We start from the raw sequence: 18,904 nt of genomic DNA on the forward strand, positions 1-18,904 counted from the left end.
GAGTAAGCTGATGGAAGAGAAGATGGAGTGAAGTGAAAATGAGGAAGATGAAATAGAGGAAAGGAGGGGGGAGTGGAGGAAGAAACGGGAAAATGCAGATAGAACAAAGGAAATGAGAAGAGAATGTATACTTTACCAATGCAAATCTTTTGTTGTGAACAATTTTTAAATTACTTTTTACATGAAATGCTTTGTGGCATGAAACTAACTTGAGGATATAATGATTGCTTTATTTTCTTTTGATTTTGTTGACTACTTGGTAATTCAGCAATTAATGCTACTTTCCTCTGAGCATTATTTTGCTCTTTCCTCTTCCCTGTTCTTACTCCCCTCAGTTTTTTCACTTTCATTTTGCCCTCTTAGTTGATATATCCATAAGTTATTAAACTTGGATATTCCAATAATTGTAGCTCTCATCTGCAAGCTATGCATATTAAGAAAACCTGAAAGCATAAATCCCCAGGTACTGTTTGGAACTTCTAGAGCTATGTTACAGTAATCGCTTGAACCACGAATGGCCATATCATTGTTTAGATCAATTTCTCTTTAAGTATAAATAATTAAATTAAGGTCTTTCAACATTTCAGGTGGTGATGAGGCGTTTGGAGCTTTTTCACTAAAGCTCTCAAAACAGATGTGTAATTGAGTGCTCATTGATTTCTAGTCTTAAAGTCCTGTAAACTGTTAAAATACTGAGGTGGTACATCATATTAGCTTCTGCACATTTACAAAATAGTTTTTATAATGAGGAAAAATTAGGAGTTTTAAATGAATGTAGAGGTAAAAGATTAAAATTGAGAAAGGAACGCATAGAGAAGTGATAATTTCAAATAAAAACTGTATGTTACATAGTGTACTCTTCAACTGAATTTATCGTGAATCTGGAGCAATAAGTATTTGTTGATTTGTAGTCTGTTTCTGCTTTGTCTAAGCTATTTGCCAGATGTCTGCAGTAGTTACACTAATTAAAATGGCATTGCCTAGTAGAGCTTGCTCTTCCCTCATGCTACTAACTTGGAGATATTTCATTTAAAGGTATTCATTTATTGCAACACGGTAGTTTTGGCCCCTTTCCCCCTCCCCATCCCAAAGCATTTTCTTTTCTTTCACCCCACCCTGATTATTTTAACTTTTTGGCAGCCATGATCTAATGTTTCAGCAACACATGTGTGGGGTTCTTTAAATTCACAAATGTTGCTAATCTGAAATGAGAATTTCAGATATTTTTGCAAGCTTATTTCAGCTGAGCTAATTTTAGAACAGTGTTGTTGAATGAAACGTGCACATAATTTTGTGTCAGTCATGGGTGGGTGGATCATCCGTATCTTGAGTATTGAGATCAGCTGTGCCAGCCAGATGAACTATCTACAGTACCTAATTCTATAAAATTAATAAACATGTTTCTAAATGGTCAGCTAGTGGAAAAAGTTCACTACAAGTGAACAAGTTCAAAAATTTGACATGGATTTGTCATTCACTTCATCCCTAGTATCTTCATGGTAAAGTATTAAACATAATATAATCATTGATGCTTAGGTAAGTATAGACTGTCTTTGAATTTCAGAAGCAAAAGGTCAAGACCTCAAAAAAAGTTGCAATTAAAATTCATTTGTAGTCAGGGTAAAGAATATACTCCTTTTTCTGGAATTCTTGATTTTTCTAGTAAGTTTGTTTCTCATAGTATTTCTTAGAAATTTTATATTCTAAAATGTCATTATAAATTGGTGAAGTGACACTGACAATTTGGTATGGCTGCTTTGTGGTAATGTGTTCCTACATGTGATAGTACCTATATTTAAGAATTATTAACAGTGATTTATGAATTATTAAATTGATACCTTAAATGTATTGATTCATATTGCATAGATAGTCTTACATTTTTGTTGTAACCGTTGCGAATCAAAATACTTAAGATAGGCTGTGAAGTAACACTGAAATGATGTTGAATAAATATCTAAAAGGTTTAAAAAAAAATAGACCCTGTTAGAGGACTTTGAGTGAATTGGGTTGGCTGCAGAGTGCGTGGTTGATGGGTTAGGGGCTGCCACTGCTGTAGTACATGTTTGAGATGCTACCCTCTAGTAGAAAAGTTACGTAATGCAGATCTAAGACCAAGAATTTTGAGCATTGTCAGCTGTTACTCAGGACGTTTTGGTGTTTCCTTTTGGACAGCTGACCTGCTCTCAAGAGACAATATAAACAATCACAGTAATAAAAATCAAAGTAGTTAGGGAGATTCCGTTGCATAATCTCTTTTATTTTTAAGGAGACTTTGTTTCCTGGAAATGCCTTTGATTGAGTGTCAGTGTTAAAATTTAAACTGTTTTATGTAGCTGTCACAAGTAGATAATTGCTAACAGGTGGAAGGAGAAGAGGAAAAGATTACAGCATTGTGCTCAGGAGGTTGATAGCAAGATGTGATTTAGCTGAACCAGTCCCCTTTTCACACTTTTCAGAGCATGAGAATAGGGCATAGTTTCCTTTCTCTGAAGGAGAGAAAGAGCTTTCAGTTTGCCCAGAAGGAAGCACATTTGCTTCTTGGTTTTAGCGAGGGAACCAAAACACAGGCAGAAGTCCTTGCTATGTTACTTGAGCATACCAAAGAGCAACAGGTTAAAGCTGGCAGCGTGTTATCTTCGCAGTCTAGCTTTTAGAAATCCCCATAACGTAACGCACTCGAAATAGATGTCGTCATCAGCTCCTGCCCCGAGTCCTAAGCCTGTTCAAATACATGTGACAGAAGATGGTGGAGTGGCGTGCAGCAGCAATTCATGTGGTAGGAGTGGTTATTGTATTGGGGGGATACTTTTTGTTGACAGGCCAGCATGTTTTGAGTTAAAATTCTGCAGCTGTCTCTCTCTCCCCCTCTCTCCCTTTCTCTCTGTGGATTTGTACAAATTCCAAGCTCCTCTGCAACAGTCGCACCCTTCTTATTTTGTTCTGAATAGATTTCACTGTTTTGTTTTTGTTTTGTTGTTTTTTTTCCCAGCAGGAAACGGACAGCAGAGGCGCAGATCCATTCAAGATCTTACTGTTGCTGGAACAGAGTCCAGTCAGGTAATGTCTCTCATCTCTTCTTTATCTTTCAGTGAAGTTGGTGCTGTGTCTGTACAGGGAAACTGGTCTGGAAATCTCTACCTTCGATACTTCTGTAGAAATCATGTGGAAGCTTGACAGAATGCAGTGCCATTTATTGCATTTAAATCCGATACCACGAGGGTGATCTATGAATGAGCTCTAGATGACCAGTGATTTCGATATAGCTCATACAGTATTTATCATTTTTTATGTACAAATAGTTCATGTGTACTACTCAATTTGACTCAGGGCAGATGCTATACAGGAAAGCCTTTACCTCTTTTTATGTAGAAAACAACTGAAATAACTACTTAACGATTGCCTGAAGCAGTTATACATACATTAGACTCACTTTTTGCATAAATATTTAAAAAAAAAAAGTTCATTAATATTATAAGCATATTTTTTAATGAATCTCCGAGCACCAACCAGTAACTCGGACTAGTATCTTTCCATTTCTTGTGAAAGTTCTATAGGAAGGTGTTATCACACCGTTTTTTGGTGTGTTTTTTTTTTTTTTTTTAACATAACTGTCTCAATAAGACATTTTATAATTTCATATCTGGTATTGTAAATGCCATGGTAACAGACAGTGTTATACTATATATAAGTGAAAATATACTAAGAACATCTTAAATGAGAAAAGTACAGCTGATGCTTCATTCAGATGTGTTCATTTTGTGTTTTAATTGCTACCGTGTCTGTTTCAGTAATTCAGAAAGGATACCTCATCGCTAGTGTGAATTAGCAATTTTGATGTTCCTATTATTGTTTGTATGTTGGGAAAATGGGAGCTTAACATGTTCATCAGGTTAATCAAGTTTCCATATTAAACAACATACTGCAATAATCTAAAATAGGTGGTAACTTTAGGGGTGATCAACTTTAAGGGCGATCAACATTTGATCCTTCTTTAATTCTGTAGACTGTGAAAGCCGCAGAAACCTCATAAATCACCCAGATATTATTAGTAGAATTTACTACTAATTTACTAAGATAGAATTTGAATCTATTAGAAAATAATAGAATGACTCTTAAATACATTTTAATATCTTCAGAGAAATCAGGTGTTCTAGAAATAAATGAATCTGCAAAATTTAGTAAAGAAATTGATTAGCCTATTTGGTTAACAGTAAAACAAAAATTATGGAAGACTTGGGGGGAAAAAATGAAATGATAGTACAACATTTATACCAAATTGCACTGATTTGGTGTATGAATGTTTTTAATTATAATTTTTGTTTAAGGTTTTTTGTTTTGTTAATTTTAATGAATGGTTAATATTTGAAAACATAGAATTTCCGGTTTACTTCAAATACTAGTAGCTTTTTTAAAACGTTTCTTTGAAAGCTATTCTACTGCTTGTGTAGCTGTTCTAGCTAAATTGCCCTTGTGGCCAGGAGGGTACAAAAAAGTTTTGTTTACTTCCTCAGTTTCTGATGAGGGTCTATAGAAGTACCAGAATCAGATTTTGCTTTCTTCCTTCTGATAGCGTGTATATTGGAAATATAAATGGAAGAATTAAAATTACCTTCTTTTATTTTACACTTCTTGAAAATGTTATGATAAGGCATGGAAAACATGAAATTTTAACAGGCAAGAAAAATGCACTTTGGAAGAAATTTATTTATATGGACAGTGCATAATATATGGACAGTGCATAATACATTTTCACCTTTTTCTGGTGTGAGAAGGGAAAGCACTGGTTTCAGCAGCCTTTTCTAACTTCTAATATACATAGATATGCATATTAATATTCATTTGGGAAACAAGAAAACAAGCACAATGTAGTTTGAGCAGAAGACCTAAAAGTATTCTTTTTAGGTTTCTATAGCTTTGGACTTCGCTGCCTTGAATTCTTATTAAAATCTTGAACTGCGATGTGTATAAGCAGTCTACAAGCCAAAGCAGAAAACACATCTGTAACTAGTGTAGCTCTGGTCAGTTTATAGCATCTCCCCATATGCACCATACCATATATAGGTTATCCTTTCTAACATGAAAATCCCTTTCCCCCTCCCTCTCTTCATTGCAAACATCCTTCTTCCCTGCATTCCATTCTCTCTTACACCCACCCTTTGGCGTAGCCTTCATTGAGCTGCCACAGCACTGTGTGCTTCCACTCCCGCACCCAGGCCTTTTAAGTCCTTGTCCTGCTCAAAATTTTGCTGTAGCGCTGCTTTTTTATTATGACAAGGATTTAAAACCATTTGACTGAGAACACTGTAAGGCTGATCAGAAATCTTAATAAACTTATCTTTTTTTCTGGAAATTGCCAACATGTCAATAGAAAATGATTGTGATGTTTTTTGCTTTGTTCATATCAGGAGGGTTTTTCCACCTTGGAGTGGATTTTTTGTTAAGGTGGAGGAAAACAGTGTACTTAATAACAAATATACCAGAGTTTCTGGTGCTTGCCTGACAAGGGTAGACGAGGACTCCCTGCCTAGCTTCTGGTCTGTTCTAATCTAACCTTGTGAGTTTTCTGATTGTTCTTTCTGTGTAGTGCCAGAAGAATTCTTTGTGGGATTTGTATGGTGATGAATACTTGTGTGTGTGTGTGTGTGTTCACAGACTTAAGACATTTTCTAGTAATGGTCTTACTGATGCTACCAAAATCAGCAGACAGTAGCAATGCTTTGCAGTTGATTTTAGTACTCAGCTTACCCTTTTAAATTGAGAGCTTAGGTAGGAAAATATACTACACCGAAGGTTTTCAGTCGTTGGACCAGCTGCTGGAGGGGCTCGCTGTTGAGATCACATGTATTAAGCCCTGTTCTTCACAGGACTTGATGAAAGTCTTTTGCTCTAGTACTGGCTGACCTTAGACTCAACTCCAAGTGACACGAGCAGTGCTGGTGTAATCTTCTCACAGTCAGATGTCCATTCCCATTTGTTTCTGTACATGTATTGTGATGGTCCACTCATGTTTGCATGTAATCTTTTTTTCTCCACTGACTTGATTCCTCTGCCTTTCCATTTGCCTGTACATGCACTTTAAAAACCCCTTAGGATTTATGCGGTGCCTGTCCATTACCAGTACTGCTCTTACCTAAACATCTGTGTAACACAGAAATAGATGTGCAGACTCTGAGCTGCAGCCATAAAAAGCTTTGGGAGGCTAGATTGAACACAACGAATCTGCTATTTATACACGATTGAGTCTTCATTGCAAAATTTGGCATTTTACACAGGTAGATTTAGAAATTTATTTGACATAATCATTAAAGATTATGCAATAAGATATCAGTAAGATATCCATGTCCTCGTCTACCTGTTTTTATTGGGTCATATCGGTATATATCATCCTTTACAATGCCATCATAATAGCAGAAATACTTCTTTTTAATGTTGTTTAACTGTCACTGGGCCTCTCTACTTTCAGTTTACTTTGAAGTGGAAAAAATGAATGTGTTAAAGAAAAGCGTGTACTGTATCGAACAGTTGAGAGGCAAGGTTTGAGTATGCATGCCCGCATGCAAGTTAAGTGTGAGAATTCATGGGATCTGAAACCATACAGATGAATCATTCTGCCCATGAGATTGTGCAATTGGTCACAGAGGCACTTTTCTTCCTCCCCTTTCATAGGGAGACAGAATCCGCAGATGATGAGGAGAAAGGGCTGGTACCACTGATTTAGTTTTTTTTAAATTTGTTTGCCTGTTTAAATTAAACACAGAAAAAATTGTGCTGTTCTGAGAAGGGGGGTTATTCCTTAGAGCACGTCAGCTTTCCAAGATGCTAAGCCTTTGAGAAATGGAAACTAAGAAGCTAAGAACACAGTGCGAGTTTGGCCACCTGGCAAAGACGATTTGAGAGTAACCTTACAAAAAGTATGTTTTTCATACTGTGATACCTGGAGGAGGCAAAAATGGCAAGATATCCATGAAGGGATGACAGAAACTGGTTGCTGAAAAGCGGTCACTGGCTTACCTGTCAGCAAGGCTGTTGTCAGGGAAGGTGGCTGTGGTCTAGTGCACCACCAGGAGAGCTGACGTTATCTCTCTCAGCACACCCAACCGCAGTAATCTAACAACTATTCAGTTTGGGGAACTTCCCTTGGATTTTGTGATGCTTTTAAAATGTGCCCCAGATAGGAATCCTTCACTTCTGTCTCTAGTGATTTCATCTAAACAGTGTTATCACAGAAGTGGTTTTACTGTGCTGATGGACCAAAGCAATCTGGTACAGCAAGCAACCCTGTATAGCATGGTTTGCTAGAGTTACCCTAAGTTACCCTAGCTAGAGCGTTTCTTGGAACCCCCTTGCTGCCAACTATATACTCAACAGATCTTTTTGCTTTAAGGACTTACACCCCATTAAAAATGCTTGCTCTATCTTCTGATGTTTATTTATCATTCATATCTCAGCACACTGACAGTAAACAGTAAGCTAGGCCACTTAAACCTTCATAATGTCAACAAAGACTTCAACACAAAAGATTTTTCAAAATATCTGATGTGGTCATCCTGATAATATCATCCTGTTGAATTATTTCTACAACACTTCCTGGCTACTAACATAAAATGGTCAATAAAATAAATGAAGCTACTCCTCTTCATGTTGCTTGCAGTGGCTCTGTCAAAGAAGGAATACAAGGCTAATGGATAAATTTCAGTCCCAGTTTGGCAATTTCTTTGTTCTTACAGAGTTTCATGTCACTTTGTATTTATGAATGTATTTCCCTTGATAAGGCAGAAAGCACTCACATATGAGTTTCCTCAGCATGTGAAGACTGAAATCATTTAAGAAACATAGATAGCTTAAACAAATATGTAAGGGAACTTCAAAAAAAAATCATTTTTAATAACTATTGGTACTAAAGCTCTGTACTTTGTTTGGAAACATTTTTCCATTGCATAAGCAAGCAAGACTGAAGCGTTCAGTGTTGGCACAGGGACAGCGTTAACTGCTGCAAAATAAGGTTTGCATTTTAAACAATTTTTAAAGCTCTGAGAAGGTAATAATTGAGCCATGTTTCTGACTTCCCTGTTTTACCCAGTAGACTTAAATTATTGCTGTTTTAAAGATGTTTCATTTTAGAAAGTATGGGCATTTACTGTTATAGGTCTCGTGTGTGCAGTCTAATAGTGTGTTTTCCTAGCCTCTTAAACTGAAGCAATTACCGGAGAAACGTATTGTAATGCAGTTGAAATAATGGGTATTTCAGTGTGTAGGATCTTACTACTCTTTGGATTGATGCTTGACTGAAATCCTGGCTTTTAAAATTAAATTAAGATACGATATTTGGAAATCAGGGTCATAAAGAAATACTGCTTCCAGGTAATGTATATTTGAGTGTTTCTTTTTTTAAAAAAAATGGGGACATTTAGCTAATAATTTCATAGAAAGCACCCCGTATTGAAAATAATTGTCTTTTGAATAGCATCTTTTCTTTTGACTTTTTTTCCTGTAAAACATGGTGGGGTCTATACTTTTAAGTCCTTTACTGTGTTACTTTTATGTCTGTGAGAAGATGTATGGCATACAATAATTTATATTGTAAATAAGTATTCTGAAACAGAAGCTAGATGGAATAATGAAGTCAGTATTAGATCTTCTGTGCTTTGATAAGGAAAAGGATTTAAGTAGTAAAGTACTCCTTCAGTGTAAAGGAGGTTCCTGCAGAATTTTGTTTTAGTTTTCAATTTGCTTTGAGTGATAATTTCCACATTTTTTAATTTCCTCATTTTAATCAGTTAATTGAGTGTTCTAATTGATTGTTTTGTTAAAATACCTCTTCATGTTTTCTGAGGATGGATTGTATAACCTCCGACTTAACATAACCACAATAAAAACTGTAGATTAATACAATGCAGTCTAGTGCAGTTAGTAAGGTGTATTCTTTTTGGTGAATGTAGTTCCATTCATTGGCTAAATATCAGAAATAAAACATTATTCCTTCCTTATTTTATGGAGCTGATAGATTGCATTGAACAGTATTGTGAAAATTACTAGGTGTGTAGGTGTGTAGTATTGTGCTTTTTATATAAAGATCTTGAATGCATTGTTCAACAGTGCTTTTTATTATGCTGAATAGCAGAATTATATCCATTTCTTTTTCTATAGCAAAGATGAAGTAAAGATGGGGATGAAATTGCTGCAATGCATACAAGGTTTATAAAGCTATCTGGAAAGCTTTCAGGAAGAAAAGTTTGCAGGGAGTATTTGGGAGGAATATCGGTTTTGTCACATTGTTTTTTTCATTTTAATACTGTTTTGTAAAATGAACATTTTGGGAAAAAAAAAATGTTAACTTTCCTTGTCATTCTGTTTTGCTGTATCTTTTCAGGAGAGTAGAAACAGCAGTAGATCATCTAGTCCTAGTGTGAGAATGATCACTACCTCGGGACCAACCTCTGAAAAGCCAACTCGTAATCCATGGACACCTGATGATGCAGGTAATCCTTTGTTCATTAGTTAACCTTTTACATTCAAAAATAAGTAAATATTTGATAGGGTATGTACCTAGATATAGAGAAAATGAGGCAAAGTGTCATCCCATTTTAATGCTGGTTAGGTTAAATCATTACATCATTGCTTTGTTTCCAACAGTGGCTTTAAAAACGTTTCATATTGGTAATGTGAAGTTACCTAAGCTTGTAAGAGTTTTGTTTGTCACAAGGTGTTGTATGTGTGCAGTGCTGCTACTATTTAAGAGAGCACCAGTTTTTGTCTGTAAAGCCTCATTGGAGAGGGAAGGAAGTAGACATCTTGTGGCATTTTAGTGTCGTGCATTTGTATTATGAATGCACAGATAAAGCTTTCATTGCCCTGATTTCTGGAATGAAGTGCTACTTAGGTGAGTATCAGCTGGCATACATTAATTCTTTATCTGCGTGTTGTAATTTTGCTTATGCTGAATGTGTATGTGCACACAAAGTTACTGGTCTTAAACATATAAACGTGTGTCTACAGAAATGTAAATACTTCTACTAAAATACTTCTAAGATACTAAGATACTTCTAAAAGCATCACTGTTCTGTTACAAATTATGATTGAGTAAACGTAATTTAATAGCTGAATTCAGTCTTAAAAGTCATAATGCACACCATTATGAAATGGACCGCTACTGGACTGCATATAAATAATGGATCCCCACAAATTCCTTTTTAGAACATAAGAATTACATTTTCATTACCAGAATGTATACGGTACTCTTAGACTTAATCTCAAGTTGGTATTTCATAGTGCCTTAAATTCTGAAATCTTTTGCTTGTAATCCATTTCGTCTTTAACTGATCAGATTCTGTCATTCTTTTTCTGTAACCAACTGCAAAATGGAAACTCACATATGGACTGATTTTGTGCCAGCATATATATATCCATATATATGTGTACTGGTATTTTACCAAATACAAGGTGATTCTGAAAGTAAGATGTGTACTTTTTTTTTTGCCCTGCTTTAGCAGGAGGGTAGGGCAGCATACTCTTATTCCTTGCTTCTGTGCTTTCTTCTTTCTGTCCATTGTCACTTCGCATAATCACACTCTATGCCTAGTAACACACAAATTCCCAAAGCCCATGCCCTCTGCCACAGCCTTCCTTCTCTTGTGAATCTTGGATTTCAAGTTTATTTAGGCAGTGAGCACTTAGGGGAATTGCTGCTTCACACAGAAGCAAGCTCTTGTCCATTAGTTAAATAGATAATTCATTGGGAACTGAAAGCTGCTGATCTTATGCCAGTGCAAAGGCAGTTTGTCCTAAATCTCTGGCCTTAGATGCAGCACACCACTAGAGCTAAAGTCAGGTCCATTACTATGGTGGCTTTCTTGTTCTCAGAAGTCCCTCACCTTATACTCAGGTAAATACAGAATATACCACACGTATATTTTTTTCTTATTAGGTTTATGCAGTCCGTTAACAAAGGGCCATTTGCATTTCTGAACAGATAAATAATTTTAGTTTTCTGTAAAAGAAAGTACATTATTAAGTTAATTGGGCAAAATGTTAAAATGAGGACACAGCCAAATCTGATCAATCACAGGAAAAATTACAGTTCTGTGACACAGCCGAAAGCTGAGGAATGCGATCTGAAGTATTTTGCATGTATTGATGTATTTGAAACATTGCAATAATTCCTTTGCTGTAGCAGTATTCCATAAATGGCAGTAATCAAATGTAGGGAAGGCATTGTTCTGATTTAAGACACTGTGGTGATTAAGTCTCTCTGGTTTTATTTTTTTGTTTATTTTTATTATTTTTACCACCTTCCAGTTTCCTTACGAGCATACACTTAACCACTTTTTCTCCATTCCCACCCTCTTATTTCTGTTTCCTTTTGAAGCTGCTCTTGGAGATAGCATAGTCTTTGAGGGCAACACCTTAGTTTCTCTACCACGACTACTCTGTGGCAGGTGCTTTTGGGGTATGGGTAAGCAGCCCCTTTTTTTTCCCACCTACCCTCCTCCATATAATCCTCTAGTAGCAATAATGCAGCAATAAAATCAGTAGTTTCTCAATGTGTCTTTACTCCTTTGTCTCTTAAAGCTTAACAGTAACCTTGTGATCCCTAGATTCTGGGCTACCAAAAGATATAACCTGTAAGAATTCAGAAACATGTTAAATGTGGATTAAAGCTCTAGAGAAATCCAGAGTAATTAAAGTGTAAGAAGAGAGCAGCCAGGCCCAGAAGATGGATTGGGTATTGGGTCCCTTGCTACCCACAAAGTGTCTCTACAGAGCAAAGGAAATGCCCTAGAGCTTGTTGTGAGGAAGATACTTAAAATCCTCACCAGGAGTAGGTTTTGAAACTGAGCAGGAGGTTGTGCTTATTTTATTTTGGCAGAGCCGGTTTGCACAGCTTCTAATTTTAAAATCATTAGATGCATGGCTGGCTGGCTGATCCTTCATAAACAAGAATGAAATGGCAATTTTTTTAATAAACAGAACACGATAGCAAACTGTACAAAAATAATATTTTAAAGAATGTGTATGCGGATACATGGCTTCTAGAAATGTAGGATAACAACCTTAATATTTGTTTCTTCTTGGTGTGATAGATCGTAATGTTGAAGTTCTTAACTTTATCAGAAAAGCAAAGAGTCATCTGCCTTGGGATTGGAACACTGCTATTTCCATTTGCCTTTTCACATTCAGATTGTGTATTGTGAAATCATGTAGTTTTCTCGGTTTTATCCTGTAAAAATAGAATTATTTGTGTTTAAAAATGCATTAAAATGTTCTTGGTGTTGTTACAGAGACCAATGGGTCAGATAACTCCATCCCAATGGCATATCTTACATTAGATCATCAGTTACAGGTAATAAATATGTGTCATTAGATGGTTTGTTTTGCATTACGTTCTTATGTGTGAATTTGGGACTGCAAAATATAGTGCCACATACTTACCAGTGTTTATAGTCTAACTTTTGACCAAGGCTAAAAAAATATATTATGTAATCTGAGATTGGTTGACTCAGATTTGATCAAGCTATTAAAAACAAGCCCTGGGAAACATGATCTCTAAAACCAAATGTAATTTGAGTTTGACTGTCAAAATAAGATTTTTTTTTGCTTGAGTATTACTGAATCAAATTGTTGCATTCACTTTATTTGGGGTGTGTGTGATTAAACATTAGATTGATTTTTGATCCTTGTGACAAAGAGACTGTCAGATTAATAACTGCAGATTGGAAGTTTGAGACAACTTTGGCATCAGTGCAGTTAAGTTTTCTAAGGCATGGTTTAACACTTGTTTTTAAAAGCCTACTGTTTTTTAAAAGATGTTATAAATACACCACAGAGACTTCATTAGTTCATTAGTTTTTAACGTCTGATTTATTTTCAGCCTCTAGCACCATGTCCAAACTCCAAAGAATCTATGGCTGTGTTTGAACAGCACTGCAAAATGGCACAAGAGTACATGAAAGTTCAGACAGAAATTGCATTGCTGTTGCAGAGGAAGTAAGTGAAATGTCTTGAACCTTTGTCTGTTTTTCTTTATGCTTCTTTTACACTAAGTCAGTTATCTGTGACTGCTGTTTCAGGCTTTCTGAAGTAAAATTTCATAGGGCATGGTTCTTTTCAAGACCTAATCTTGTACAGATACTGAGATACGCACCATAGGTGAGGTATTCAGAGCCTGTAACTTAAGTTTTAAGCAATATTAAGACTTTTCTTCTGGACAGGCCCTACAATAGTGTGGCACATTTGCATACATTCCATAGTAGTAATGTTTGTGTCATTTCAAGTGAAAGACCTGGGATGTTGAGGAACTTTGCAATTCTGTTTCACACACTGTACAATAAAAGGCTTCCAATTGTAAATTGTAGATAACCATTTGGATAATGCATTACAGAATTTTGAGTAATATCTCAATGTTATCTATTGGCAGTTAGATTTTATCTTATATCTGACTTGTGTTAATAATCACATTTATAGCAGTATTATCAAGACACATGTTGTGGTTTTCTACCAGGGGTTTAGCGCCTAATACATAAAAGCTGCTACATACTTTCTTATCGTAAGAGGAAAGAGATTATTTCTAGTGCACATTGTGTACACGTATAAGTGAAGCAACTGCTTGCATGTAGTGTTGGATTGGGGCCAAAGTTATTGCTGATTCAGAACTTCAGTTTGCAATGTGTTCTGTTGTGTTCTGCTTCTCTTCATTTCTATTTCCTGATGCTGGGGAGCAGTTCTGAGAGGTCATTACATACTCACATACTAGACCAAGGAAACAGCTTGTTACCCACCAGAGTCTGAGACACTGCAGGCCTCAGTGTTTGTGGAACAGCCAATGAGACAAATGTGTGTGTAAACCTCTTCTACTTGAGAAACAACAGACAGAATGGGGAAAAAGCTACGTTAAGATTGACCTTACATCATCTATTCATTTTGTCGTAGCATCTTGAAAAGAATTTCTTCAAGTGCGATTAGAATTTTTAGACCTTGTTGAGGTGATGCTGAAACTAGGGTGAAGATCTTAACTTTGTTTTTATTTCTATAGTCCCTCCAGATCAATAAATTATATAAAAATAATCTCCTGTTTCACAACTGTTAATTCGTACCTTTAGATTCCTCCTTTTCTTTGTTCTTTTTTTTTTTTTCGGAAGGTCTGTATAGATATATTTCTCCCAAGTTGTTTTTTCTTAGTCAGAACATAATTGCCCTTAGGTTTGAAACAAAAAAATAGTACTGTGATTGATGTATTTAATGCTGTTTGAGGTAGTAATTACTCTATAAAGGTTGAACTAATGAAGTTTTCTTTAGCTGTAATTACAAACCATATGGCAACAATTAATTATCATGAGGAACTTTCTCCTCTACTATTTTGTTGCTAAAATATTGTTGGCAGCTTGCCTTCTTGTCACCTCATAAACAAATAGTAAAACAAACTGCATTCTATTTAGCTACATCAGTTTTGTAGGATAATTTTTAGCAAGTTTATCAGTGCATTTGTTCATCTAAAATTGTTGCTTAAAAACATATTGAATTCTTAATGCGTAAATTAAGTGAAATGACAGTTACAAAAATAATCTGCCTGAGTCTGTTTTGCACTGCTTTAAAATATACAGCTCAAACTACAAAACAGTGTTTCAGTGTAAAATTGCCAGAGTTACTGCAGTGTTTTTTCCAAGAGTCAAACAAACTCTGCTCTAGCAAGAAGTTGGGTTGTAAGGGTATGTAAAGCACAAATTAGTGTTCCTGCAGCTCTGAACTTTACATGATGAAACATTAACTGAATTGCTTGGGCAACTCCAGGTGTTTTGGGTTTTAGGCTTTTGTTTTTTAATGCTCTGTCTGTAAATAATTAGTATGCTGGAAAAAAACAAAACTGCAACCTCATGTTTTATGTAACACTAATATGCTTCATAGAAATTAAGAGATAAAATTGTAGAGAATTTGTTCCTCTAAAAGTAATTGCTAAAAGCATTTTGAATTTATTGTAAATATTAGCTCAAATAACAGCAGTAAAAATAATCTGCCTGATCAAATAGCACTTCACTTAAAAAATTATCTAAATTATTGCTGTCTTGCCTTTTAAGTTGCCTACTGAATTTTTGAATATACAGTTAAGAGCTAAAATATTTATAAATTTCCGTGTAGATTCTTAGATGTTCTACTGTGACCTGTAGAATTACATCTGAAAGCTATTATAAAAAAGGAAAATTGTAGAGATTGAGTCTATTGTTTACAGCTGTTCTAACGTTTAAATGTGGATTTGATTTGGAAGAGAATTTCTCCTCGGAATACAGTAAAGAATAAGATTTTTTTTGTTACCTTTTTTTTTTTGCACAAGATATCACCAGCCATGAATTCAGACTGATAATCAAATTAAAATTTGAAGCACATTAAGTCATCTACACACAAATAGAAGTAGACTATAAATGACGATTACTTTTTTTTTTTTTTTTTTAACTGTAGACAAGAACTAATAGCAGAACTGGACCAGGATGAAAAAGACCAGCAAAACACATCTCGTCTGGTACAAGAACATAAAAAGCTCTTAGATGAAAATAAGAGTCTCTCAACTTACTATCAGCAATGCAAAAAACAATTAGAGGTCATCAGAAATCAGCAACAGAAACGGCCAGGCACATCATGATTTCCTGGGACCTTTCAAATGAAAAATATGCACAGAAAAGACTGATTTTTGTATTGTTATTATTATCCCTTATTATGACAACTCATGAGTGTAAGCTTCTTGGTGTGGTCTGTATTTGTCTGCTACACTTAACATCATTTAATTTTTTCATTTTCCTATGGTGGACATCCAGTTCAACAGGTTAACCCGATAAGGTGAGAAAACAGTGACTTGAATTAACCAACAGCCCTCAGTGTAAAGCAAGAACCGTGGCTGTATGCATGCTCCTTGTGTGAAGGCTAGCCTAACAAGTGTTAGAGGCTGCAAAATTGTAAGATCTTGGTTTTAGTTTTTGGTGTTACCTCGATAAGAGCAAAACAAAAACTTTCCTGTTTAAGAATGGTTTTGTTCCAGTGTCTCATCTCAAATTTATAATGATGATTATTTTCAGGACATAAACATGCACCAAGCTGCAGAGGTGATGTTGGCTGACCAGAGTAATTCATGATGCGTTAGTGATGCCTTTTACCTGTAGAAGTAGTATATTTTTTCCACATGCAAAATAATAGTCAAACTGATGCCAGCATCCTTGGTTCAGTGCTTGATAGCCCTGCATTTTGACTAATATATTTGTTGTAACCTTGCATTCATAAAATATTTGAAGTAAAAGGCTGTATTTTCTTTACTTTCTTGGGGGGAATGTCATGCAGTTCCATCTAGTTATAACTGGGCAGAAGTTATGAACGTGATTCACTGCGCAAAATTTATCCCCTGTATAAAAGAGGGAAACAAAAATGTGATAAAGTGTCTTAAACCTTCAAAGCTTTTGTCACTGAAGCATTCTTAAAAGGAAACTCAGAAAGCAAATTAAAACAAGATTGTAAGTATTCCCTTCATACCACTTACGGGAATATTTTTTTCTTTACAACTTAATTCCTCAAAAGTATTTGCCATAAATACAAGTAACTTTGTTTTGGATAGGAAGAAAGAGACTCGGGGAAATTAATTTTAAATATCAAATGATGCAATGGAGTTAAGTATGGAAATGGCAGAAGCTATTAAGAAAATGAGGGAAATGGCTTCAATCTTCATCAGGAATCTCAGTTACTCCACTCATCTGAACATACTTCCTTTGAAGTCCATCTCAGAATGCCTGCTGCCTTTGTGACTGAAGAATTGCATTTAATGAATTCAAGCAGAATATGTAATTATCAGTCTCATTATTTACCATTTCTACATGGGAGAAAACAACTACTCGTTTACGTTGCAGATTGATTATTTGGTTTATGAGTTAACTCCTAACTGGTAAAGAAATGAGGCATTTCTAAATATAATAAGAAATTATTCCTTACATAAGCTCCTGGTGTACTCAGTTATGGGCAGGGTTTTAACATTCTTTTGCAAAGGAAAAATAGAAAATTGAAATATAGCTGCTGAGCCCTCAAAGTAGGAGAGGTAACCCGACCTTTGATTTCTGCGTACTTGAAATGAATAATTATTTGTAGGAGCCCATTAACAGAACTTGGAGAAAACATTCATGGTAAAAATATCACAGTATTTTTCTCTTCCCCTTATAATAAACATCTTGTGAACGTATCTGTGAACAACGAAAGTGGCTGACAGTTTACTGAATGGTGTCATTCTGTCTTGAAAATAAATCTACTGTTGGCAAACTTCTGGGAGTAAGAAGTGCTTCCCTCTTTTACTTAAATAAAGGAAGGGTTATCATTCCCCAAACCTTAGCAGATAATTTGATTAGTTAGCTGAAACTGATATTGGGATCAACTTAAGGGCACACATATTTATAGCAAAATGTAATTGGTGGAGAAAATAACTGTAGTATTAGGAATAGCACAAGTTATCCAAAGCATTGCTGTTCGCATACATCTGTCCATCTACCAAAATGGACACACTCCGTGTTCAGCAGCTTGCTTAACATATGCTTAAGCATCCAGTAGGGCAGCATAAATGCCAACGCTCGACTTGAGATGCTTGGTTGATAATTACATACACAAAATCATTTCCCAGGACAGTTTTTATGCTTTGCCTCATCATAAAACAGATTTGTTTAAAATAAATCAGCATTGCATATGAAAAGTCACTTTATGGCAAAGTCTGAATAATGGAAGTGAATGCAGTGCTAGCTTTATGGTACCTAATACAAGCGTCACTTCTAACAGTTGTTTATGAGTTTTCAGAGTTTAGATTAAAAAGGGTCTCAGATTGTAAAATAAGTGCTGTGCTACCGGCCCGCTGTTGAACTTGGCTCTGTTCACTATTTAGGTTATATTGCTGTTCTTGCTATTTACAAAGGGAATTTGGAGTTTGACCTTTGGCTTTCAAGTTGTCTCTTTCTTAATTGCACCTTTTTTTTTTTTTTTTTTAATTATTTGCCTATAATTTTCAGTGAGGTGTTCTGTGTGGCAAAACTTGTGTATCAAAAAAGTGTAGAACATAGCAGTTTGGGCAACTAAGAGTTTAACAGCTTAATTTTCTAGTGACTTATTATTTTCTTAAGGCTCTTGTTTGAAAGTTGTTTACAAATGTACTTTTATTTTTCTGTTAAGCTATCTGGAGTGTTCAGGAAGTTTTTCATGTACTCTTTTGTCCAGTTAAAGCCGTTCCTCTAGTAATGGAGGTGAAACATCTAATTTTTGTCTGGGCAGTGCCTTCTCAGAAAAAGTAACAGGCTCTGCTTTTTGTTAAAGTATGTGTTCTGTAAGATATTGTATAATTGAAAGTATGCTTCTGTACACTGTGCAGTTCTACCAAAAATGCTTTTTTAGGCTTATTTGTGTTTTTTTTCTGATGAGAAGTTGAAGATTGTAATTCAAAACTTGTATATAAAATGGTGAATGATTTCATATGATTCAGGAATGAGCAGTGTGGCTTTCTGCTGGAGGGTTTTATTACATTTTCAGGAATCTAGTTAATAAAAGCTGAGAGACTTCCACAAACATGTAATAGTGCCCCAACACTTGCCAGGACATCCTTGATCTCTGATGAAATCCCACACTGGCTGGGGGATAATCATCATGCAGTTGTTCCCACCACCAAACGAAAATTCTTCTGTTATTAGCTCTTCCCTTCCTGTGTGCTGAAGTAGGGTGTTGGATGAATAGTCTTGGTCATGACCGAATATCGAGATATTTTAAGAATGCCACATCTTTTATACTGGTGCTCTGTAAAAAGATGAGCGCGATCTTCTCTTGTTCAGTGTGGATGAATTCCTTCCCCTGGAACTTCTCTATTCTAGTCATAATGGCTTTTATTGTTTAAGAGTTTCCTTTGACATAC

General features: G+C 35.5%; 1 protein-coding gene across 7 annotated transcripts in view; it reads left to right on the forward strand.

Moving 5' to 3' along the window:
- The window catches only part of MAP3K7 (mitogen-activated protein kinase kinase kinase 7), a 51,084-nt gene extending 32,608 nt beyond the window's left edge, over positions 1-18,476 (forward strand). For 3 of the 7 annotated variants that reach the window (XM_072036179.1, XM_072036181.1, XM_072036183.1), the window contains 5 exons: positions 2,990-3,057; positions 9,371-9,479; positions 12,279-12,340; positions 12,869-12,984; positions 15,448-18,476. In XM_072036179.1, the coding sequence (XP_071892280.1) occupies positions 2,990-3,057; positions 9,371-9,479; positions 12,279-12,340; positions 12,869-12,984; positions 15,448-15,628 (536 nt within the window). In that variant the 3' untranslated portion in view covers positions 15,629-18,476. Of the gene's footprint in view, positions 1-2,032; positions 2,777-2,989; positions 3,058-9,370; positions 9,480-12,278; positions 12,341-12,868; positions 12,985-15,447 lie in introns of those variants that run through there. The other 4 variants (XM_072036180.1, XM_072036182.1, XM_072036184.1 and 1 more) reach the window with 3 other exon arrangements.
- Positions 18,477-18,904: the final 428 nt, after the last annotated feature.

This window comes from Anas platyrhynchos, chromosome 3 (assembly GCF_047663525.1).
Source record: "Anas platyrhynchos isolate ZD024472 breed Pekin duck chromosome 3, IASCAAS_PekinDuck_T2T, whole genome shotgun sequence".
Classification (NCBI taxonomy): domain Eukaryota; kingdom Metazoa; phylum Chordata; class Aves; order Anseriformes; family Anatidae; genus Anas; species Anas platyrhynchos.